Here is a 25,877-nt window from a genome sequence, read left to right as displayed (position 1 = left end):
ACATTATGTCCACCCCCTTTCTGTATGCCAGGTCGTTCTCACCCAGTTGGATGACCAACGCCTCCGGTGGACCTAGTACTGCAAGTTTATTTTATATTGCTGGGAGGAATTCTTCCCAACGCATTCCGCGTTGACACCACTGTAAATTGTAAAAAATAATTGGTGTTTACTATTTAGATCAATCCATATAGCTCATTGAGTAGAACATGAGACCCATAATCCCAGGGCCGTCCTTTGAGCCCCACGTAGAGCAAAAGATTCCTGCAGGGGCTGGACTTGAAGACCCTCGTGGTTCCATCTAACTCTTCCATAATTCTGTAATCTAAGGGCATTGCTTTCAAGGGAAATCATTCTCTGTGCACTCAAACACAGTTCAAACACATTCAAAGGTTTTAATAAAAAGTAATTTTTATTAGTTTTCCAGATGAAATACATTGTTTCCGAGAGATTTGCATGGGGAAATCTTTTCGATTCCTCAATAATAAGGGGCAGTGGGGTGAGGATAATGAGTGTTTGTTGTATCTTGAGGGGAAAGCTATTCCATACAACAGCAGCCGTACTGAAAGCCCTGCTCAGAGTTTCTGCAGAGCGGGCTTCTGAGATCTCTGGAACTTGCAAGAGAAACTCTCCTGCAGACTGCAGCCACCTACTGGGTATATAAGGGATAAGGCAGTCTCTCAGTTAAGCTGTACAGGAACTTTAAAGTCAGTATCAACACCCTGAACTTGGCTCCTTAGCGAACTGACAGCAATGCAAACCCCGTAAACAAGGAAAATATGCCCCAACAAGCAACCACGGTGTTTTGCACCAGCAGAAGTGCCCAGATCAATCCCAAGGTAGCCCCACATAAATGCACACTGTAATGTCAGTATTCCTAGGATACATAATGTTTAAACTATTAAACACTGAAGCTGGGGTTGCCTTTGTTCATGTGGTTTCAGATCTCTTGAGACATCCACGAGAGCTAGCAATTATTTTTCCTTAGAAGCTGGTGAGGATGGCATGCTTTGTTTAACCTGGAAGTATTTTAAGAAAGTGATCGTACTGCATCAAAGCCAGGCATAGAGGCTCTTAGTCCTTTCAGAGCCAACCACTTCTGTGTTTCCAAACACAGGGGAGGCGGGGAGAAGTCCCACACTTTATGAAGAAATTGCACAATTCGCAAGTAAGTCTCCAATTAGCTGCCCACACAACTAACCTTTTGTGTTCCTAAAGCCGACTTTCCCTACAGTGGAGCCACTTGTAAAGCCAAATGCTCAAGTCTCAGCTGCAAGAAGAAGGGGGGCAGGAAATCCCCAAGCAAACCATGAATTGCAGCCAAAGCGAAACATATTTCAGGACAGACAGAAACTTCCTTCTTTGTAGCAGAAAACCCCCCAAAACCTACAACTTTATTGGTACTGATTTCCAAATGCTGAGGATTGCACAGAACAAGAGACATATAATAATAAATGGAAGGAGATGGGGGAGAAACTCCAGATGTTTTGGACTACCACCTCATCAGCCCCAGCCCAAACATGAGGACAGGACTAGTCTCAGAAAGGCTGCTGGAGAGGAACGGATTAGGAGGCAATCTATTTGAGAGTTCTCTTGCACAAGTCCTGCTGAAGCGGAACGGCGCTGAGCCCTGTTGTTCTGGAATGAGGCCCTCTGCTCAAAGGGCTCATTTGAAGGCGTTGATCAAGGGGACCCCCCGCGCAGGGAGCTCCTGGTGCAGCTGGCGGAAGAGCATGGCACACTGGTTCCTCTCCTGGGCCTTGCCAAGGCTGTGGAACAGCCTGGCCTGCAGATAAAGGACATCCCGGAGCTGCTCCTTACAGTCCACCTTGGCAAAATAGGTTTTGGCTTCGTTGAGGTTCAGGATAGCTGACTCCAGTGCTGTCGAAAAAGAGCAAAAGTTTTCCTTCTGTTGCTTAAACATTTGTCTGTTTGTTTCATAAAATCCATATATTGCCCAACTGTTAACCCCCCCCCCAAAAAAGTTTAAACAGTGAAATATATTAAAGTGCAGTTGATTAAATAGATTATAAAGCCATCTGCCCATCTGGGCCTTCGGGATTCTGCCTGAACCAAGCCTCCACCAGCCACGCCTCTCCTTGGCCCTGCTCCGTCCCCTTCCCATATCACTTCCCTGGCTGGACTGTGTCCCTGGGCGGAGGACGGAGGGTGGTGTGTGTACCCAAGGGATGCCCTTGAAGGCCTGTGCCTCTTGGGCTGAGTCCTCCCACCTGCAATATATCATTTCACTCGCATGCCTATGGACTAGAGATGAGGAGGTGCGAGGAGAGTTCTTACCTTCCGTCTTCTTCTGGGGAGGGTAGGAGGCAGCAGAGGCGACCTGGCACTTGGCCACCAGGAAGATGGCAGCTGCCTTGTCCAGCACTGCCCCGTGAGCCAGGATGGGCTCGATCGCCATGTGCAAAATGCTCAGCGCTTGCTCGGGAATGCCAAGGATTAGCTGGAAGGGAAGCGGGAGTCCCAAATGTCAGGCAGAGATCATCACCTGCTGGTTTAGATTTCGCTTTGCTGAATTAGGTATTGTGTAGAAGTTAAAACGGGGTTTGGGGAACCCGTGACGCTCCCAGGTGTGAGTGGACTACAATTCCCACCATCCCCAATGGCTGGCTGCGCTGGCGGGACTGATGGAATTTGGAGTCCCAACTGCATCTGGAGGGCACTATGTTGGTGAATGGCTATTTTAGATCCCACATTCCAGGGCCATTCACAAAGCCCAAGTACAGGAGAATGAAATAAATACCTATTATCCCCCCTTTTATTGTAATTATGATAGATTTATATACATAAAAATATATATTTAATTACAGATAAAAATAAGAACTCCTGAAAACATAGAGCAATCATTTAAAAACAATTAAACATTGATAGATGCATTAAACTTATATGCATATGTAAGTTTTACTATTTCTTTTTGTGCATCGAATTTTAAACTGCAAGCCTCTTGGGGTGAGGGGCTGTCTCCTTACAGCACACTGATAGAACTGCATAAAGGAGCAGGAGGAACAAAGCAGGTACTGCTTGCACCTGTGCCAAAGATACCTGGGAGAAAGCCAAGTTGAGGATGGTTTCAGAGGCCAAGTACTGGAGGCGGTATTCCTGGGACAGAGCCAGTGCCTGGAGCAGGACGGGCAGAGCTATTGTGTGGCACAGAGACCTCCAGTAGAGCTCAGCAATGGACAGGAGGACACTAAGTCATACAGGGGGGAGCAAGGAAAGAAATACAACAGTGTGAGTAAGTAGAGGAGCGGGAAAACCCAACTCTTAGGAATGCAGGAAGCTACTGCCTATCAAGTCAGACCACTGGTCCCAATTGTCAAGTATGGCAGCAGTGGCTCTCCAGGGTTTCATAGAGCCACAGAATTTTTGAGTTGGAAGGGGCCCAAAGGGTCATAATAATAATAATAACATTATTTATACCCCGCCCATCTGGCTAGGTTTCCCCAGCCACTCTGGGCGGCTTCCAACACAATATTAAATACAATAATGCATCAAACGTTAAAAGCTTCCCTAAATAGGGCTGCCTTCAGATGTCGTCTAAAAGTCTGGCAGTTGTTGTTCTCTTTGACATCTGGTGGAAGGGTGCTCCACAGAGCGGGTGCCACCACCAAGAAGGCCCTCTGCCTGGTTCCCTGTAACTTGGCTTCTCGCAGTGAGGGAACTGCCAGAAGGCCCTCGGCGCTGGACCTCAGTGTCCGGGTAGAACAATGGGGGTGGAGATGCTCCTTCAGCTATACTGGACCGAGGCCATTTAGGGCTTGAAAGGTCAGCACCAACACTTTGAATTGTGCTCGGAAACGTACTGGAGTCCAACCCGCTACAATGCAGGAGATGCAGTCAAAGAATCCACGACAGATGGCCCATCCAACCTCTGCTTAAAAACCTCCAATGAAAGAGAGTCTACAAATTCCAAGGTAGTCCATTCCACTGTTGAACAGCTCCTACCAGCAGAAAGTTCTTCCTGAGGTTCAGTTGGAGCTTGAAGCCATTAGTTCGGGTCCCACCCTCTGGAGAAGGAGAAAACAAGCCTGCTCCATCCTCCATGTGACAGCCCTCCAGATATCACCTCTCCTCTTCTCCAGGCTAAACATACCCAATAAGGTTCTTCATAAGGCCTGGATTCCAGACCCTGAACCATCCTGGTCACCCTCCTTTACATACCTTCCAGCTTCTCAGCTGGGAACTGGACACAGGACTCTAGGCTGGGTCTGACCAAGGCAGGATAGAGCGGTGCTATTAGTTCCCTTGATCCAGACCAGTGCTTCACAAACCTGGGTCCCCAGCCATGTTGGACTGCAACTCCCATCATCCTTGACCACTGGTCCAGCCAGCTAGGGATGATGGGACCAACAACAGCTGGGGACCCACATTTGATAACCACTGGCCTAGACACTATACTTTCAGAGAGGAGACATACCTATTCCTACCTAGGGGTGCTGGGAACGGAATCCAGGACCTTCTGCCTACAAAGCAGGTGCTTTACTACTGAGCCACAGGCCCTGCCCAGCACTTGAAGCCGGTATTATAGCCCCAACCCTTCTTGCAGGAAACGGAGAGAATAAAACAGAGGAAGTAGTGTGAAAGGAAGCACATTACAAGATATCTGAAGTGATTCACAACCAGAATTAAAAAATACATATATATGCACAAGCATTTTATTCTTATTTTTAAAATAAATAAGTAAATAAAATATAAATAAAATAAAATAAAAGTCTGAAGTGATTTACAAGCAGAGTAAAAAAATAAATAAATACACGAGCATGTTTATAATGTAATCAAAATGCTGGTGCTGCCCAAATGCCAGGAAAGCAAAACATTATTTGTTAGTGCTGAAATGAGGGCTGCCCTGATACCAGGTGGGCCTCCCTGGGGAGAGCCTTCTGCATGCGGGGAGCTGCTACAGGAAGGCCCTGTGAGCTTCCCCCAGGCCCACGCAAGAGGCCCAGCAGGACCCCCAGCCTCACCCCACGGCTGCAGGGCTCTTAGAAGGTTCCCAGGGAAACCTGCTTACCTGATCACCATCTCGGTGTTCTTAATTTTCTGGCAGTGAATCAGGAGCTTCTGCAGGAGTTTGTGCGCCTCAGACATTTGATTCTGCGCTTTAAGCAGGATGGCTTTTCTGGAAGACAGAATCCCAGGAGCCCCAAAATGGAGTCTGAAGCACCTCCAATCGGCAGTGGTTTCAAGTCCTCAAAATCTCTTCCCTCAAAATCAAAGGGATGTCAAAGTGATTATTTTTGGCTGGATCAAGCGTAAGATTTTATTTACATGTATCCCACATTTTAGGGCCTTACAGCCACCAACCATTAAAAACAATAAAGAAATAAATTACTCATGTTCTTTTAAAAATATCTGGGAATTTAAATTTCTGTGGTTTAATTTATGTTTAAAATTTTGTATATTGTTTGTTTTTTATCACAGTAAGCAGCTTTTGATCATAGTAAGCAGCTTTGAGACCTAGATGATGAAAAGCAGGATATAATTTTTCAAAATAAAATACAGACTTCTAATAGTTTAATTCAAAAAATGGATTGCAAAGAAGCGTCAATAGTTTCTGATTCAACCCTAATGCAGGGGCTCCAAAACTGTGGTCTGCAAGTTTCATTCAGGCAGTCCATGGTGTGTCCACATTATATATTCATAGTGGTTTTTAATTGCATTTTAATTGCATTTTATTTTTATTTATTTTATTTATTAAATTTATATACTGCCCTTCATCAAAGGATGAGTTTACAGTATAAAAACGCAAAAATTCATACAAACAAACAAACAAATAACCCCTCTCCCACCAACGCATCTGAAAGGTCATAGAACTCGGCAAGGCAAAAGCCACCTCGCCATGGCAAGAGCCAACTGGCATCGGGCAACAGATTTTTCAAAAAGGGGGCATTAGAAATTGTTTGCTTTCCCTCTATTTATGGGCTCACGGGTGGCATCCTGCCCTAACCAGAGCATTCACACTGTGGGCGCAGAGCAGCACGGTATGCAGAATGCAGCTTGCTCAGATGCTGCGGAGGGAGGGGGGCACGCAGAGGGGCAGGAAGGCCCAGGCCCAATCTCTGGCACTGGGTGGCAAGCGAGGAAAGACTGCCTGAGCTCCAGAAGAGCTGCTGCCAGCCAGAGAAGACAACACTTGGCTAGGTAGACAAATAGTAGAACTTGCTCCATCTAGCTCAGTCATACACACACTGACTGGCAGCAGCTCTCCAGGGTTTCCCACAGGCGTCTTGTGCAGCTTCACCTGGAGACGCCAGGGATTGAACCTGGAACCTTTTGCACACAGAGTAGGTGGTCTGCCACAGATCTCTGGCCTTGCCTATAGGGAATAAGGAAGCATCCCAGTTATGTTTCTCTCTCTTCTTAAAAGAAGCAAGTTTTTCCAAGCTCCTAGGGCTGTGCGATGGGTAGTGAAACATCCAGCACTGGCAGTCCATGCACTCAATGGCTGAGGGCCAATGAGGCTTTTCCCAACTCATGCGGTAAAGCATTACTAATGCATGTACAAAATGTCTTGTGTATATTTTTTATTTTCTGCAGTGTAACAGTGGGAAAAGCTAGCACAAGTAGAAAGAAAGAAAGAGGAATACAATGCCTTATCCCACAGGCATTTTAATCCCATGTTAATGCTAATTCCTTTTCAAGGGGACATCAGAAGAGGCCCTCGTTCCTGCAGGTGTGTGATCTCTTACCTGTAAACCCCCTCGATGCTATTCAGGGCTGTAATCCCAGCTACCAGGGAGCCAGCAACATGGTACTTGCCATCGTTCATAGCTCTGTCAAACTGGATCTTCTGGTCAAACAGCATCCACAGCTGGACAAGAACATTTCCGGATCAGGTTAAAAAGAAACAGGACAGGAGTCTTACTTACACACACACCTCATAAATATATGACATGCCAACTTCATATAGGTATATATTTTACAGAGGTACTAACATTTCAGGTTCTGCTTTCTTTGGCCTGACACAAATCAAAGGGTGCTGTAGCCAAGATGGCCCTGACAGAACCCAGAGGATGGGGTGCTTGCTTTAGCAGACTGGGTCAGGTATTCTTATCCTCCAGGATGCAGTCGTCTGGCGTTACCGGTGTCACGTCCATGCATCCGGCAGTCCTTTCCTGGATCAGGTGGCATCTCTTTTCCAGTTCACTCATCCCTGCAGTCCCCTCCCTGTCCCTTTACTGAAGAGACTCTTTCGTCCAAGTCCTTTGCTTAACCATGTGCTGCGTGGAAAAGGACTTCCTCTTCCCTGCCCTGAATCTCATGCCAATCACCTTCCCTGGAGGACCAAGGAGAGGAGGAGGAGGAGAATCACTTTTCTTTCTTCACACCATGCATAATGGCATCACTTGCCGCCTTCTCTCTAAACCAGGGCAGAGGAACCTGTGGCTCCTCCAGATGTTGCTGGATTGCACCTCCCACCTTCCCTGAGCGCTGGCCATGCTGGCAGGGGCTGGAGGGAGATGGGAGCCCAACAGCACTGCAAAGGCACCATGTTAGCCTTTTTTCATCAGGTGAGCTGCTCCAAATCCCTGGTCACATTTTGGGTAGGGTTTTACTTTTCACCTTTTCTGTTCGTCTTTCCCCAGCTGTACATTAAACTTTTTGAGATGTGGGAACCAGAACTGTTCTCACTCAAGTCTGCAGAGAGCTTCCTCCAGATGAAGCATGGGAACTTAAGAGGTTAAGAAGGCCCCTCAAATCCTGGAGACAGCACCGTTCAGAAATGCTACCCAAGCAAGCTGAGAGTGCTGCTGCTTTGCGGCTGCTGCTTCATCTTCTTCATCATCATCTCTATGTCATAAAAAAACAAGTCTCTGCTCCCAAGGAGCTTACAGTCCAGACATTGGGCCTCACCTGTGCGTGCTGACTGTTGGGAGGAAATCTCTCTTTGAGGTGCTTCAGTATTTCAGAGGCTGCTGTAAAATAGCCCTGACACAAACATACACAGAAAGACAAGACTGAAGTAAATGTTCAAGAAATTGGTTCTCAAAACGGAAACCTTGATGTCTATAGGAACTCCAAGAAAAAAAATTAAGATTTGGGGAACAATCCTGCTAAGGCTAAGTGCTTTTAAGTCACATTGATTTCAACAGAAGTGAGAACTCTCTCACTGAAAGAGCCCTAACAGAACTTGCCTTTGACTGGACTCTGTGCTTGACTATTTATTTGATTTCTTTTTTATTTCCTAACCTTCCTTTTTGCCATGGTACACAAAGGAGTTTAGAAGAAAAATAGAAAAATAATATAAAGTGCTCCAGAATGAAACAGCCTGAAAATAAATAACTGATTAACACATCATTACAACAGCAGCCTCTTGCCAGATTATCAACAAATAAGTGATTTTAAGAGGTTTGGTTTGTTTGTTTTTCACAGTATGACCTACTTTGTCAGATGCAGAAATGGAAAATTTAAAATGGTTCTACCCAACAGGAACTGTAGAACCTTCTGGGACCTGGGAACTATTCTCCATTAGACTCACTTTTTCAGGTGGAACCCTCAAAGCACATCATGGCTATACTTGGGCAGTCATGGAAAGCTATCAAACATATGACACTTGCATGAGTATCCAACCAGAGAGTTCACTTGACAAGGGGACTCCACAATGGGCAAGTGTCATCCATTTGCTGACGCCAAGGTGGTGGTCTGATGGGAGCTGCTCTTTCCCAGAATGGGAAACCGAGAACCCAGCCACATCTTGGAAGTGGGCACCATCCACTGGTGTCCTGCATGGACTGTGCAACAGCTGAATTGATTGGTGGGTGGGATAGTAGTGCCACAAGGAGAAAAGGCAACCCTACTGGATGAGGGGGTGGAGCCTAAGGATGATTGAAAAGGCTTGGAAGTCTGACAGACAAGGGAGGCAAGCAAGCATGCTCACAGCAGATTCAGATAATACCTGAATATGTATTATTAGACATTATCTTAGGGCTACCATACGTCCTGACAACATTTGGGCTCAACAACTTTCAGGGTGTCCTGGTTTTTACTTTTTGAAATATGACAATCCTACATTATCTATATTTATAGCAGCCTCCATTCACCAAATGGTCCTAGGGTGGATTACAAGGCCATCACAACTAAAATCAAAACAAGTCTTTTACTAAATTTTCAATAGTCATGCCTTGGGTTACAGATGCTTTGGGTTGTGCACCGCGCCGAAACCCAAAAGTACTGGAACGGGTTACTTCCGGGTTTTGGCGCTTGCGCAGAAGCACCAAGTTGCGCTTTGCACATGCGCAGTAATGCCAAATCGCGACCCACGTGTGCGCAGACGCGGTGCTGCGGGTTGCGAATGTGCTTCCCACACAGATCACGTTCGCAACCAGAGCATCCACTGTATTAAAAACCACAGAACAAAGCAATAACAATATTAACAGAACAGCAAAAGGCTGGTGGAAAAAAAACGAGCAGTCAGGAGAAGCCCAGGGGTGACAGATAATTCCTAGGCCTCTGAGGCTTTGGCACATCTTGTCCTCTCTCTTCCAGGAGCTAAAAGCTGGAGCAAAAGCTCTCTGTAGCAGCAAAGGGGTGTCTTTCGAGGGCTAAAGACAGCCAGGGACTTGCTCTCCTAGTTTAAAAGCCGAATTTCTCCAAGAACAGTCTTCCCAGGCTGTCCCAGAGCCTTTTAGAACCAAGGTGCTGCTTCAGGGGAAGAATGACCTCTCCCTCCAGCCTCCAGGAAGAAAAAGAACTGCCAGTTACAGAGCAAATGACTGTGTGGAACCAGAGCATGCAGTCACACCCACACACACCACCCACCTGCTCCGCGTGTAGTTCTGCCAGGTGGCACAGCACCACAGCAAACGATTCGGTGTTGTTCTGCTGCACACCCACGTTCACGGCCTCCAGGCTGTTCATGCTCAGCAACATCTGGGCCTGTTGGAGGGCCATGGTGCTAAGGCAAGAGGAAGATTTGAGCGCTGAAGGATGCTAGCCACGGACCCAGCAACTCAGGCTATGAGCAGAAGCATCTCATGTACTTTGCAGTAAAAAATAAAATAAAATCCTTTGCCAGCAATTTTTTTTAAAAATATTTTTTTCATGTTCCATTTTTTTTATTTTTGCAGTTTATTTCAGTTCTGCTGGTTGTGGGGATATAGAGAAACTTTGTAGGGCAATGAATCCCTGCTTCTGACAGCTGGAGATCTTCTCCAGCATTCCCTCAAACTGAGGTTTAGTAAGGACAAGTGAGATCTGCAACAGAATGTTGCAGCATGGGGTGTTGCTGCTCAGTGCTCTTGGATACTCCATCCCTCCCACCCAGGCCTAATTAGTCAGCATTCCATCGCCACTGAGCATGCTCAGTTCTTTGGGACTTCCCTGTAGGTTCACTGCATCTTCTTCTGGCAAAGTCAAGTTGTACATATACTGAATACAATAAGTTGGATTGAGCTGTTTTTGGGCTTCTCCCACCTGAAGCTGTTTCCCCCCTGGCGTGTGTGGGCCTGCTGTGCAGCCCTGGTGCGACTATGGCAAGAGGGAGACATCCTGCAACGGGGAGCAGGTGAAGCCTCGGGGGCCGCCAACTATATTCAGATTTTTGGTACTTCTGCAGCTGATGGGGTTCTGCCAAGCCTGCTGGTCAATCTTTCCCGTGCATGAGTGGTGCCACAATGGTTACATATGCAGCAGCACTCACAGCTTGAACACTGGAAATAGAAGGAATGGTTGCCCACAAGCTTCCGGGGTTTTAGAATTTTTATTTTGGCACCCACCCATTTTAGAAACTTTTGTTTTTAACCGACAGAAGATTGCCAGGAAGCCTAAGTCTGTGGCCAATACCACATTCAGCAGCCTTTCCACATTCCTGCAGAATCAGGGCACGCGGCAGGCGGGCGCAGGCAGATGGATAAGGGTCTGCTCTACCTGCGACCGTACAGTCTCCAAATGGCCGTCTTCTGGGCAATGCTGATGTCAATGAGTTCGGACAAGCTATGTTTCCAGTGCAAGAGGTCGGAGTCCTTTAAGGCGCCCATTAGCTTGTTGGCAGTCTTCCCCGCAAAAGCTCTTTGCTGAACCAACGACTGGATCCCCAGGGAAGCTAAATACTAGGAGAAAGGAACAAAATAAACAAAGTCACAGAATTTGAAAAGGGAAGCTATTAGTCAACAAGAGCCCCAAGCAAACGACAAGAGCCAAGCTCGCAGGGCCAGAGTTTGGAGAAGGGATGCAGCTCAGCGGCAGAGTGCCTGCAGAAAGTCCCTGGCATCTCCAAGGACAAGGTGTGTTTGGGGGAGCAACTGCGAAGAGAGTGCTTTTGGGTGTGTCACCCCAGTTACAGAACCTTCTCCCAGGGAGGGCTGCAGCCAAGCATCTAATGTATTTTTTTAAAAGGGAAATCTGCTGTGATTGCCCTTTACAATTGTAAAAACTGAAGTTTTGCTTATTGCTAACAGCCCTTAACACATTTAATCCAAGGGCTGTGTAAAACGGTTATAATGACAAAGGAATAGATAAATAAGGGTGGGAGAGACATACTGGCAATCCGAAATAGACGGCTTTCTTCACAGAGTGTTCCAAGAGCACACAGCTGTCCGACCTTTTCTGCTCCAAGATGTACAGCCAGCTCTGGAAAGAGAAGAGTTAAGGGGGGAATGAATGTTGCATAATAGTTTAGAAATCAGTCTTTCATAACTTGGTACCTTCTAGAGGCTTAGGAGTACAGCATGTGCTGGCTGGAGCCAACGGGAGATGTAGTCCAAAACATTAGGAGGACACCAGGTAGGGGAAGGCTGGTCCACAGACACAATAGAGGAGAAGTAGATTCTCCTCTTTTATAGATGCCTGCAAACTGCCTTTCAGGAGTCAAGCATGCCAAAAGTGAGCCTCACATTAAGAATGGATGCCAGTGGACCACAAATCAATGGGACCCACAGAGTTATGGTCATAGGTTTTGACAGTGGTTGATGCTGCTTCTGATGTTTCACAACTTTAAAGTTTTTATTCTGCCATTGAGGCAGGAATCTTCTCTCTCAAATTGGTGCCATTAAAGGGGAAGGAAAACCTATAGAAGCCAAGCCATTTACCAGTAAAGATTAAACTCCTACAAGCATTTAAGCTCCCAGTGCAGTGTTCAAATGGTTAAGGAATACAGATTAAGCAAAAGAATGCTTTTACACAGCCATACTTGTTACGGCCAGAGCCAGCTGGAGGCAAAGAATCAGCTTTTAAAACCTAACAAATCAATTGTTTTCTTCGTTTCCTTTTTTAAACTAGATGAAACATGGGCTGGATGGAAACAACAGATCACAATTTTAAGCCGTTTAGTAAAACCAGCCAAGATTTTTGCAGACCTGCAGCCTGTCCGATCCTCAGAGTTTATGGCAAATAGGAACAGCATCTGTGAAGGCACCAGAAATGGAAAGGAAGTGAGCAACAGTTCTGTCACACTAGCTGAAAGCTTCCATCATCTTACCAGGCAATGCTGCAGGCAGACGTGGTCATTGGACTCCTGAGCGATCCGGATAGCTTCCTGAAGGGCGAGCTCAGCCTGCTGGCTACAGTCAAAGGAAACACAGAGGTAGCCAAGAATCTCCTCATGCAGAAAAAAACCCAGGGATATGGTAGGAGCAGGGTCTGGAACTGTCAGGGGCCAAAAAGATCGTATCCCATTGTTGATTCCCCACCCCTCCCAGTGGACTTCAGGGTTAGCAATAAGTAGAATCTTGATGCTAAGAGCTGGGGGGGGGGAGCACTTCTGCTCCACAGTACACTCTGGGACCTTTTCACGGAAATGCAACCACAGTGCAAGGGGTCAGCTCCGGAAGGCAGAAGCAGAGTGGCAGCAACAGCAGCTGGGGAAATAGGCCAAGGGACCGGCTGGATATGTCTGTGTGGAGATCAGCATAAAGAGAGAGAAGACAATCCCTCTTCCCCCACTGGCACGCTGAGGTCCCCCCTTCTCCCTCCTTGGCTCATTGAAAAAGTGGCTGGCTCCCAAGTCTTGCTGGGGGGCTCAGGGGGTGAGTTGTGCATCGTGTTTTAGAGAAACGTTCAGTCTCAGTTGATTCATTTTCAGCACAGCAAGGAAAATAACAAGTGAGCGAGATAACCACTTCCTTTGTGTTAAAAATGTTTCATCCATTACTGGAATGACAAAGTTCAGGAAACATCCTTGATCAAAGAAATCCCGTCAGTTGCTGTTTATTTGTATAACCACATTTCATATCAATTTTTTTGATATTATTGAATGAAACTCAGTAAGTTTGGGTTGCATCGAGCTAGGCCATGCTCACTGTGGACCCACAGAAATCAACAGAGTCAAGTCAAAGTCTATTCATTCAATGGGCCCACTCAAAGGCTGACTTCACTGAACAAATCGTGTTATTCATGTTTCCCTCCATTAAAATGCTGGTGATGACTTTCTTTCCAATTTCCTATTACTATTTTATTCTTTACCATCATCTTATCACTACAAGTTTTAGTTTATTTTGTTTTATTGTTTGCAGTTACCATTACCGCTAAGGAAAGGAACTATAAGAGCTTACCATATTGCATACCTGACCTCCCCGGAACCCCCTTGTGAAAACATCCTTACCATCTGAAGGTGGCATGCTGAGAGGGCCTTCTTCCCCTCCCCCAAAAAGGCAGAGAGCTTTTAAGTGCTCCGCCTTGCTTACCAGGCAAGTGCTGCTCAGCAAAGGGGCTCTGGGGTGCCCTCGCGAGATCTTGTGGGACCATCTTGAGTTCACATGAGATCTCTCAGAGGGAAAACAGCAATGTGGCAGATGGGGGGAGAAGATCTCATGCCAATTTGTGCAGCAGGAGGAACACAAAGCAACTCACTAGTGACCAAAGCGGCAGTGCAGCGCAGCCAAGTTGAGAGCTGCGTATCTCAGGCTCCGCCCGCAGCCTTCATCGCCATTGCTTTTGCTTTCTGCACCGGTGAGAATCAAGCGATCAAAGTAGTGAAGGAGACTGTGTGTTGAACTGAAGACATCTTGGACCCGAAGGCCATTCAAGTAGCTTAAATAATGCTGGAAGTGAAAACAGCAGCAAACAACAGCTTGTGAGTGATCAGAGGCAACTGCAATGGCCACATTGAACACAGATTTAGCGCACAGTAATTTGGTGAAAGGTTGCGAGGTCACCCAATGATAAATCTAGGGGCCATGAGGCCAAGAATCTGGTGGGCTAATTTCAAACCACAGTACTTTCTACTTTCCTTATCACTGCGGTCCCCAACCACGTGCTCCTCTTTTTCCTGTCCATTCCCTCTTTCTCAATTTCCAACCCTCTCCTTCTCTCAGCATTCTGTACCAATTCCCATTGCTTTCCCAGGTGCCCTACCTTTCCTAGCTGCTAATTTGTTGACACATTCTTCTTTTCTGTATGCCCTCCTTTAGAAACGAGGCACCTCAACCAACGACAGCTATGCTGTCTGACCTGCCTAGGACATACTAGCTCAGCCAATGATGGTCAGAGATGTCACTAAAACTGTTACCAGTGCTACCAACACCAAACTGCTGAGTGTGCTACAGTACAGATTACACCAGACTGCCTAGGTGGGGGGAACCCAAACCAAACTTACCGCTTCAGCAAAATCTGGGTTAAATTTTAACAAGCTGTTCAACTCCTTTTGCAAAGATGCTGGAGAGAGAGCTTTGGTCTCATCATTTTTCAATAAAGATGCCTGGAATTAAATTAAAAACCTGTCACTTGAGCAACCAGACAAAGACAAGCATGAATTTGCTGGGATTAAAAACCATTTAATTTTATTATCACCACAGCAACAGAATCCCTTCCATATCAGGAAGAAAAAGGTGGTTGACAGCATGTTTACAAATTGCCATGGAGAGATTTAGCCAAAGCTTCGTTAGGCTACACTCAAAAGAGAGGCTCTTGCTAATTTGATTACGAGAGATGAAAAGCGGGCTTAAGGGATTCAAGCAAGAATGACTCTCAAACATACCTTTCATTCTAGCATCCAGATGTCAATGCAACTGAACTCAAAGGCTGGGATCCAAAGCCCTTTGAAATTGTCAATTACATCAACAATATATTTTATTTTAAAAACCGTTTCAGAATTCCAACAGAGTGAATAGGTATTAGGGTGTGAGGAAACAGGACAGACCTCACATGGCATTTTAAAGACACTAAGAATGGAGCCCCTACACAGGTGGCGCTGTGGGTTAAAGCCTCAGCGCCTAGGACTTGCTGATCGAAAGGTCGGCGGTTCGAATCCCTGCTGCGGGGTGCGCTCCTGCTGCTCGGTCCCAGCGCCTGCCAACCTAGCAGTTCGAAAGCACCTCCGGGTGCAAGTAGATAAATAGGGACCGCTTACCAGCGGGAAGGTAAACGGCGTTTCCATGTGCAGCTCTGGCTCGCCAGAGCAGCGATGCCACACTGGCCATGTGACCCGGAAGTGTCTCTGGACAGCGCTGGCCCCTGGCCTCTTGAGTGAGATGGGCGCACAACCCCAGAGTCTGTCAAGACTGGCCTCTACGGGCAGGGGTACCTTTACCTTTAAGAATGGAGCATGTCTGGGAATAACCAGGTGCCACCATGGAAAAGCCCCCCTCCCCAGAAGCCACACCTTTAGCTCAGCCGATGGGCAGGTTTAAGAATAACTATTAACATACCTGTTGAGAGAGGAAGTATTCTGCTTGCTTCTGTGACAGCGGGCCATTGCAAGATATTTCTTCCTCCCTTGAGACAGAGCAAAAGACCCACTGTGAAATTCCTTCAGAATTCTAGCCTGCTAATAATTACAAGACCACCTTACCCCAAGGCTACCAAAGAGGCTGAAATGGCTTTTCAATATGCTCAGCCTATTATAAATTTATAAATGAAGAAGTCCTGGGGGTCAAACACTACTTCTGGCCAGAACCACTCACTCACTCATTTTCAGCCCTCATTTGCAATATGGGTGTAATATCGACAACCTCCATGTCTTCCCAGGGTTGTTGTAAAAAAGATTGAGATAATGTGCCTTAAGGATTGGGGGGAGCTGGAAAATGAGCTCAGAGATACAGCACGTGTTGCATGAGGAAGATCCTACATTCAATTCCTGGCATTTTCTGTTAGAAGGATCTAGTCACAGATGGTGGGAGAGACCTTTTCTCAAGATTCTGGATGGATTTGCTGTGCCAAATAATGGTTCCTCATTATCTTGGAAAAAAGGGACAAGTGAGGTGCCGCAGGGTTCTGTCCTGGGCCTGTTGCTGTCCAATATCCTTATAAACAAGTTTGAAGGAATTGAAGGGATTCTCATCAAATGTACAGATAACACAAAGCTGGGAGGGGTAGCTAATGCCACAGAAGACAGAACTGGGATTCAAGAAGGCCTTAACAGAGTGGAGAACTCGGCCCAAACTAACAAAATGCGCTTCAATTGGGACAATGTAAAGTTCTACACTTGGGCAGGAAGAACCAGCTGCACAAATATAAGATGGGCGATATCTGGCCTACCGGTAGTACCTGTGAAAAGGATCTAGGGGTCTTAGTAGACCACAAGCTTCACGTGAGTCAACAGTGTGATGCAGCAGCAAAAAGGGATAATGCTCTTCTAGGCTGCATTAACTGAAGTCAAGTCTAACATTCTAATCAAGGGAAATTATAGTCCTGCTCTATTTTCCCTTGGTCAGACCACAGACCCTGGAGTACTGTGTCCAGTTCTGGGCGCCACAATTTAAGAAGCATATGGACAAGCTACAATATGTGCATAGGAGGGCAACCAAGGTGATCAAGGGTCTGGAAACCAAGCCTAATGAGGAACAGTTGAAGGAATTGGGTTTGTTTAGTCTAAGTGTGAGATGAGATATGATAGCCATCTTCAAATATCTAAAGGGCTATCACATGGAGGATGCAGCAAGCTTGTTTTCCTCAGCTCTGGAGGGTACGACCCAAACAAGTTACAAGAAAGAAGATTCCAACTAAACACCAGGAAGAACTTTCTGACAGTAAGAGCTGTTTGACAGTGGAACAGACTCCCATGAGAGGTGGCGGACTCTCCTTCCTTGGAGATTTGAAAGCAGGGATTGGATGGCCATTTGTCATGTATGATTTAGTTGAAATTCCTGCGCTGCAGACGGTTGGACTAGATGACCCTCAGAGTCCCTTTCAACTCCACAGTCCTATGATTCACATGGCTGTGCTGGCAGCAGCTGAGGAGAACTGGGAGGATACCAGGCTAACAAAAGCTGCTGGAAGGGTTTATTTATCAAAGCAGGGCAGAGACAAGTTTTAGGAAGAAATCTTAGAAGCTTACCTGAGAGGCCCATCAAATTCATCTTTCTCCATCTTCCCTTCCAGCTCCCCACAGTGGGTCAGCTCCATCTCAGTCTCGTCTCCGCCGCTTTTCTTCTCATCATTTTGGAAGTACTGCTGAAGAGCCGTGTAAAGCTTGTACACTTGGCTGAATGAGAGCTTGTTGTACGCCAGGATCATGTGGCGCAGGAACAAGCCTACAGAGAGAGGGAGGAGGGATCTGTTTCTTGGAGTGTATTAAGATGTCTTGATCGCCATCAAATCCTGCAGTACCCACATAACACCACTATGGGGAGCCAGTCCTTATAACCAAGATAAGCGTACAAATAAACTCTAATTTTGCACTATGGATGAATGCTGCAACTTAAGCAAAGCAAATCCACTTTGTTTTGCATAGCTTGTTCTGGTCATGAATAGTGCTTAGGAGCTCGGTGGCTCACTTAACATGCAACTCCAATCACTAGAAACCATATTCAACCATACCACTGGCTTCTGAGATTTTAACTAACATTTCCTATCCACTTTTCTGTATATCTTCACAGGCGTAAGGATCAGAAACTAGTACAGACTCAACTCATAGAGAACTGAATTCTTTGCTCTCCAGTTTTCCTTTACTCCCACAGACTTTCAGCAAATGTATAAACCCACCCATTCCTTTCTGACCTCTCTGCTAGCCACTCCTTTTATTGAAGAGTTTCCCTAAGACAGTAAAGAATTCTCCGACCTCCTCATCTCAACCCAAAAGACTTCTTTTTCCTCTTTCTCCCTCACACACTGTTTCCTCCATGGTCTCCACTAGTGAAAACATAAATGAAAGGCTGCTTCTCACCTGACAAAAATTGGCACACTGAAGTCACTAATCAAAACCATGTTTTGTGCAACGCGCATGTATTGATAAATTGCAGCTTGCTGGAGTTTTAAAAAACTTATCAGTGCAAAATATAATCAGATGTGATAAGCTACACATATGACTCTTTGTAATGTTAGAAACTGCTTTACTTTGAAAATAGGAGGAAAGTGAGAGAAGCCCTGCTTTCTTTCCCTTGCCCAGGAAGAAGAGGTGAGCACTGTGGGCCCAGGACTCTGGCAGCCCCTAAGGATAAAGAGAGGCTCTCCAAGGTTTTTATATAATAAATGATACAGTACCTACAACACTGGTTTTGTGAACTTCTGGTTCTGTTCCACTGAATGCCTCCGAAAGATCATCAAAGAATTGTTCCATATCTTTCAACTCCCCTCCTGCCATTAGCTTTATTCTGCAAGTGATACCACCACACAGAGAGTCAGATCCTGTCCATCCAGCCCAGTTCTGCCTACTCACATTGGCTGAAGCTCTCCAGCAGTCTCAGGGCACAGGCCCTTCCCATCACTTGCTACCTGATCATCCCAACGGGAGATGTCCTGAACTGAACCTGGGACCTCCTGCATGCAAACCATATGATAGTCCACCAAGCTATGGTCCTCTACCCAAAGAATAATGTGGGGAAAGGGGCAGGGGGCAGCATTCATTTAGAAAGTGGCATTAAAATTAGATCTGGAATTTTATTTATTATTATTATTATCATCATCATCATCATCATCATTATTTTAAGAATTATGTGCCAAAGAACAGGGCTAGAAACAGACTCGGTTAAAAATTACCAACTCAACAATCTGTATAATTTTCTGTGTATACAGAGCACTTTGACGAGAATACTAAAATACTAGAAATGACACCATTACATCATGCTACTCTGTTCGTTTTTTTGGGATTTATAGGTAGACATGTTCTCCACACCTTAAAACTCTACAAGCAAGCATTTGCAAAGAGAGCTTTAGGTTTTGTTTTAGTTTTTTTTAAACTAGATGTTATACAAATCTGTAGCCAGGATCCAAAGAACTACACAATTAACTCTATTATTAGAACTTTTTAAACAGTATTCTGAAAGTGACTTCCAAAGCAATTTGTGATATGACATGAGGGCAGAGATGTCTGTTTTCCCAAGACCATCCCACAGACCATGTGCCCACCAGGACCCTCAGAGTAGCTATTTAGCTCCTCAACAATATGTCATTTTCTCCCAACAGTGGCCAAAATAAATTTTATAAGTCAATGTTCTAATCCTTATTTTCATTTGCCCAAGGGGAGATCATTCTGGGGGAGGGAGATTTCAGCTGGAACATATGTGTGTGACTCCCCTCCCATAAGGCTGTTCTATAAAGGTTATACAAAGTCCCATATAAACAAATGCAACTGCTTCAAATTTTTTAAGAACAGGATATAAGCAAAATCTGGAGTGAGCTAAACCCATCATACATATTCATAGGTAAAGGAAAAGGGACCCCTGACCATCAGGTCCAGTTGCGGACGACTCTGGGGTTGCGGCGCTCATCTCGCTTTATTGGCCGAGGGAGCCGGCGTACAGCTTCCAGCATGACTAAGCCGCTTCTGGCGAACCAGAGCAGTGCACGGAAACGCTGTTTACCTTCCTGCTGGAGCAGTACCTATTTATCTACTTGCACTTTGTGCTTTTGAGTTCTAAATTCCAAGTGCCTATTCTGATGTAGCCAAAGCAGTACCATTCTTGCGTTAATTAATATTTATTGTTGTGTATTAATGGCCTTCTAAAAATGTCCCAGTTCAATGTAGAAAATATAATAAAAACAGTTAAAAACAACAGATTACAGTGGACGCTTGGGTTGCGAACGTGATCCGTGCGGGATGCACGTTCGCAACCCACAGCGTTGCATCTGCGCACGCACTGGTTGTGATTCAGCACTTCTGTGCATGTGCAACCCCTGAAACCCGGAAGTAACCTGTTCCAGTACTTCCAGGTTTCAGCGGGTCCGTAACCTGAAAAAACACAACCAGAAGTGTCTGTAACCCGAGGTATGACTGTACTTTAAATACAATACAAAATTAATACATATGGCAGAGACTTATTCATTCAAGTGGGACAGCCTGAGAATGTGGAGGGCTGCCAGGGCTGCCAGGTGTTTTTGGCCCTTGGCCCTTTAAGTAGTCCTTACTCCACATCAACAGGCAATGACTCCTGAGGAGACCACAACTGGACATTGTCTGGAGACTCCAGCTGTGGGAGGAGGTAGGAGCACTTTCCATTAGCTGTCTGGTGGAAGAGAGGGATCCCTATTTCTGTGCCTTACGCAGAATGAAATTGTGGGGGGTATAAAAAGCCTTAGAGAAAAAGATGAACATCCAGAGGAGGAAATAAGTTAGATGCCTAAACAAGGCGCTTCTATAGAGATTGGATATGGTTCTTGCTTCCCCACTGGAAGCTTTCTTCAGGCTGGGCCTAGACAGATTCCCCCCCCCCCCCGCCAAACACCTGGAGAAGCATAGAAGCCCTCAATTTCAGCCTGCCAAGAGTATTGCAACAGAATAAACCTGCCCCCTGTTGGAGGAGAGCCTCCCCTGGAACCCTTAGGCAGCTCTAAGATCTGACTTGCTGGGATTTAGGACTGACTCCTGAACGAAATGAACTAGAAAAGGGAGAGGGAGAGTTGGACACTCTGAAGAAAGAACTACAGTGGTACCTCGGGTTATGAACTTAATTCGTTCCAGAGGTCCATTCTTAACCTGAAACCATCCTTAACATGAGGCACACTTTTGCTAATGGGGCCTCCCGCTGCTGCCACATTGCCAGCGCACGATTCCCGTTCTCATTCTGGAGCAAAGTTTGCCATCCAAGGTACTACTTCCGGGTCAGCAGAGTTTGTAATCCGAAGTGTTTGTAACCCGAGGTAACACTGTACACTCAAGCAGACCCCTGGAAGAAGAGGCATCATCAAGCTTGGGGAAACCCCTCACACCCATGGTTTGTAGAAGTACACCTGCACGTGATGGGGGATGGGAGGGGGGAATCCTAAGGTGGGGGGGAAACTAAAAAGCAGTCCAATGAGGTTTGAGCATGATGAGTGGCCTTGCAATATTGACTATTAAGGGCAGGGAGAGAAGGAAAGACAGAAAAACTGGGCTGGGCAAGTGATAGAATAGAGTTTCCTGGAAAATGGCTTTGTTGGCTTACTGCATATAACCAGAACATTCTGCACTGCCCTTTGGTTTGCCCACTTGTTTAAGCAGCCACATTACTCTGTTTCAGGTTACTTAGACAATGCGAACTTTAGATCAAAAGTTACTAAACCTACTACTACGTCAATTTATCATGTCCTTAACTACATACTTGTTTAATTCTGCTTGAAAAGTATTCAGGGTTAAGATTAAGAACTCTCATCTCAATTATGCTTATGGAAAGAACAAATGAACTTACCTTATTCGAACAGAACTCGCTAAGTGAGGGCAGCATTCTTCAATAGCCTTAATCAAGCGAGACAGTGTCATATCAGGCCCCTAAATAAAGCACATGGAGAAACACAAAATAGTTAACAGTAATTTCTAAATGAATACAAAAGTAAACTGTACCAGCTCCAACATCTATAGCCATCTATACTACTACAGGAAAGAATGTGCCCAATTTTGCTTGTTGCACTTGCACTACAAGAATTCCCAAGCTGGGTAATGAAGGAAAGGAAAATAACGAATAGTTCCCTATGCATCCGAAGAACCCTACTGAAACTCCACCTTCCTTGCAGCTATGAAGGTGCAGCAGCCCTGTCTTCTTCACCTGGTCACTCTGGCACTGCCATCAAAGGCAGTCCTACTGTATCTCCAGTGAAGAGCGGGCAGAAAACATAAGAAGAGAAGAGCACAGTCAGAGCTAAACAAAGGAAAACCCTGACACCTCTCGTGAAACCTAACCTACCTCACAGTGGTGTTGTGAGGGAGAGAGAACCATGCACACTCCACCTTGAGCTCCTTGGAAGATGAAGGTGGTATATCAAGGCAAACAAAGAACAAACCATAAGCTTTCGCCGACGACAGTCCGCACGGGCATGAATCTGATGCCCCCATGTATGCAGGTGTGTGCTGGATAATAAGCGGCGAGGAGAGAGAGGAATTAAGTGCAGAAGGGACAGAGCTGAACCCGCGTCTGACAGCGTGGCCACTCCGCCCGCCCCCCGGCCCCCCGCTCCCCGCCCCACCTGCAGCAGAGGCAGCAGCAGCCGGTTGAGGCGCCGCCTCTCGAGCAGGCTGAGGTGCGGCCCGGCCCGGCCCAGCTCGCCGATCAGCACCAGCAGCGCCATCTTGTACGGCGTGACCCAGTCCTTGATGCCGAAGACGTTGGCGTGCACCACCCCGTTGGTCATCATGGGGTTGAAGTACAGGCTCTCGTGCACGCTGGCCATAGCGCCCTCCCGGCTCGGCGGCCGGCACAGAAGAACGACGCACGCACGGGCGCTGCGCAAACGCCGCCGTCACCCCGGCAACCGCGCCCAGGAGCCCTCGCGCGCTCCACTTCGGAGCCAATCAGAGCGCGGCTCCAGTACGGCGGACTTCTGGGTTGGAGTGGAAACGCGGGGCGCGGTGTGAAAGGTTCCGCGTTGGTTTGTTCCATGTCAGGGGGGAAAGGCAGGGTATGTAAGTAAATATAAAATAAAAGGGCTGTTCTGGCTTGCTCATTTACACAGAATGGAAGAGCCAGCCGCTAGGCAAACCAACCATGCATTACAAATGTGACACGAAGGTTGGCAACAGCGACCCCGCCTGTGCTACTCTCTTGCAGACGACAGCAGTGCCTGGAGACAGGCGGTCAAGTGGTGTATCCACGGTAGTGACCAAAGAAAGAATGACCGCTGGGAGGAGCGCAGTGAAGAAGAAATGTCATGCTGCATCAGCACAACCAGATACCTTCATATGCCCCAGCTAAGGTTGCCACCCGTCTTATATGATACAGGATTGCCCTGTATTTCAGTGTAAAATTCTAGGTCCTGTGTTGAATCAATACAGGACACAGTTTGTCCTGTATTTCTGCTCTGCTGTGAGCTCTCTCTCTCTCTCTGCCCTAACTTGGGAGAGAGAGAGGACCTGAAATACAGAACAAAACTGTATCAATACAGGACGTAGCATTTTACATTGAAATACGGGACAATCCTATATTATATGGGACAGGTTGCAACCATACATGGAGGCAGCAGATCTGATCTCCTAGGAATGCATTGCCTGCTCTTGCTGCGGCATTCTCCTTGTAGGCTGGATGTGCCTCCTCCATAACAGCTCCACACCCCCACACACCCATGCAATGCCGTCTCTACAGCAGCCTCTCAGCATAGGATCATAGAAGGGTAGAGTTGGAAATGACCCAAGGGTCATATAGTTCAACCTCCTGCAATGCAGGAATCTCAGCTAAAGCATCCATGACAGATGGCGGGAAAAGGTAAAAGGCGGATCTAGACAGATCCTCGTGAATTCATATCGGCCGGCCGGCCGGAAAGGCGCCTCACACCTGCTCCCATTCACTTTCAGTTCTCTGCAACTCCGCCAAACTCCAGCCCCGGTGTGCCTTCCCCACGGAGGGAGAGCTGCAAGGTATCCCCGAGTCCAGCCTGCTCTTCTCCATCCTCTCCCAACCTCGCACCAACGCTCTCTTCTCCTTCGCTGCCCCGGGGATCAGGAGACAGAGGGTGGCCCTGTGGGCTGCCGGAACTCTGCATGCTCTCCCTGGTGAGCGATTGCTCAGCAAGGCACCCTGGGGCTTGTAGTGCAGCTGCTGGGCCAAGTGACCAAGCCCAAAGAGAGCCCCCAGCCTCCGTGACTCCAGCGACTGCAGCATCAGTGACCCCCTTCTCCATGCCTTGCTGAGCGATTGCTCTCCGGTGAGAGCATGCAGAGCTCCGTAGCCAAACACCCACATGCTTCTTGCGCTGTTGGTCTCTTCTCCTTCACTCTCCTGGGGATCGGGAGGCAGCGGGGTCTCTTTGGGCTCTACATCCTCAGCCCAGGCGTCATCATGGGTTGGCTCCTTTCTTCAATTTTTATAAAAATGACATGATTTCCTTGTCGAAGATTCATTCCAGGTGCTTGCAGTCATGGGGTTGTTGTCTATCACATGACGGTGTATGTTTTCATTCCACAAAGTGGGAAGTGACGGAGACAGGATGTTTGTGTTACTGTGTTCTATTGTCCTTTGTTCTCTCTCTTTACTGTCTGATGAGAAAGAGGAAGGAGATAAGTCAGAATTCTCCGAGTGTTTTACAGTGGTATCTCGGTTTAAGAACTTAATTCATTCTGGAGGTCCATTCTTAACCTGAAACTGTTCTTAACCTGAGGTACCACTTTAGCTAATGGGGCCTCCTGCTGCTGCCACACCGCTGGAGCACGATTTCTGTTCTCACCCTGAAGCAAAGTTCTTAACCCGAGGTATTATTTCTGGGTTAGCGGAGTCTGTAACCTGAAGCGTCTGTAACCTGAGGTACCACTGTATATGTAAATAAACGTAGATTAGCCAAATGCTGAGCTACTGAGTTCTGTTACGCGGACTGCGCAAACTCTGTGGATCCCTAAGTGTGCTGATGTCTGTTGGCATCAGTCGCTGTGATGTCTGGGCAGAAGAAAGCTTTTGAAGCTCCCAAACGATTGACCAGGAGAGAGAGAACATGCCAGTCAGGCATGTGTCTCTGCCAGGGTCCTACTCAAGAGTAGGATGACGCCCTAACATTCCTACCTTCATAATACAAATTCTCACCCTCCAATACTCACAGGAAGGCATATTCTGGTGCTGCTTTATGCAGATGATGCAGCTTCCCTCTCAAGATCACTGCTAGGCCTTAAAAGAGCCATGAAAACACTGGCAGTATATTGTAAGGAGAGCCAATTGGAACTCAATAACCAGAAAACCAAAATCATGGTTTTTGCCAAGAGGCCCAAACTACGTACATGGTACATCAATGGTCACAAGATCAAGCAGGTCACCTGCTTCAAATATCTGGGCGCAGCCCTTTGCTCATCAGGAAGCAGAAAAGCCCACAGCAACTACATTCAACGTGCAGTGAAAAATATAATAACTACTCTAGGCTTTAACCCACAGATTCTACTTGACATGGGATATGAGCAAGCAAAAATAAATACATTAAACAGTGTGTGGAAGACACACATCGCCTGGCAGATCTACCCAGGTCCCCAAATTTTCTAATCAATGAAACCAGAAGATACCTCACCTCCCAAATGCCATACATATCCAACCTTGAAATCCCCAAACAGCAAAGGGCTTTTACTCTGGCCCGTTGTCAGGCCCTCCCCTCAGCTATTCAGGAAGACTGATATAGGAAGACACCATACAAGGAGAGGAAATGTCCATGTGGCTCTGGGCAGCAGGAAACAATGGAACATGTCTTCTTCCATTGTCAGTATTACATAGACATATAGAGAATACCTTAAAAAGCAGTGCCCTCAAATTAATACTTGGACTTGTTTTGATTAACTTCTGCAAAAGAAGATATGGGTAAATAAGTTAACCAAAAATGAAAATAGAACTGTGATGAGGATGAAGTAAGTCAATTGGAAGAAAAGAAGAACTGAAATATGGTATATTTATTGTTTATTGTACATATGGTTTTGTACATATTGTTATTGTACATATTTATTGTACATATTGTTTATTATTCATCTTGCATAAATTTCTGTATATTACTTTGATACATATTTTTTGCATTTGTATTTTTTTCATTTTTCTATGTTTGTTCATTATTATTTTTAGCTTTAGTTGTTTGAATGTGCGTCTCAAGTGCATTTGTCTTCACTTCCTTCTGATCAGCATTTC

General features: G+C 46.3%; 1 protein-coding gene across 2 annotated transcripts; it reads right to left on the bottom strand.

The window, feature by feature from the left end:
- Positions 1-1,373: 1,373 nt before the first annotated feature.
- LOC309359519 (anaphase-promoting complex subunit 5-like) lies at positions 1,374-22,501 on the bottom strand. Of its 2 annotated transcripts, XM_081893332.1 has the most exons (17): positions 22,264-22,500; positions 21,492-21,571; positions 18,370-18,479; positions 17,225-17,420; positions 15,597-15,663; positions 14,546-14,647; positions 13,801-13,991; positions 12,431-12,512; positions 11,494-11,583; positions 10,882-11,063; positions 9,775-9,910; positions 7,870-7,944; positions 6,705-6,826; positions 5,027-5,134; positions 3,058-3,205; positions 2,296-2,458; positions 1,374-1,878 (listed from the first exon to the last, which is right to left on the bottom strand). In XM_081893332.1, the coding sequence occupies exons 1-17, from the start codon at positions 22,465-22,467 to the stop codon at positions 1,664-1,666; spliced, it is 2,271 nt and encodes a 756-aa protein (XP_081749458.1). In that variant the 5' UTR covers positions 22,468-22,500; the 3' UTR covers positions 1,374-1,663. The 2 variants fall into 2 exon arrangements, with proteins under 2 accessions (XP_081749458.1, XP_081749459.1); XM_081893333.1 differs by lacking the exon at positions 2,296-2,458 and having other exon boundaries at positions 1,716-1,878; positions 22,264-22,501.
- Between the last annotated feature and the right edge of the window lie 3,376 nt (positions 22,502-25,877).

The sequence above is a fragment of the Podarcis melisellensis genome (assembly GCF_964234715.1).
Source record: "Podarcis melisellensis genome assembly, chromosome: 16".
Lineage (NCBI taxonomy): Eukaryota > Metazoa > Chordata > Lepidosauria > Squamata > Lacertidae > Podarcis > Podarcis melisellensis.
Note: the sequence above shows the minus strand (reverse complement) of the source record. Positions and strands in the feature narration are given on the sequence as shown.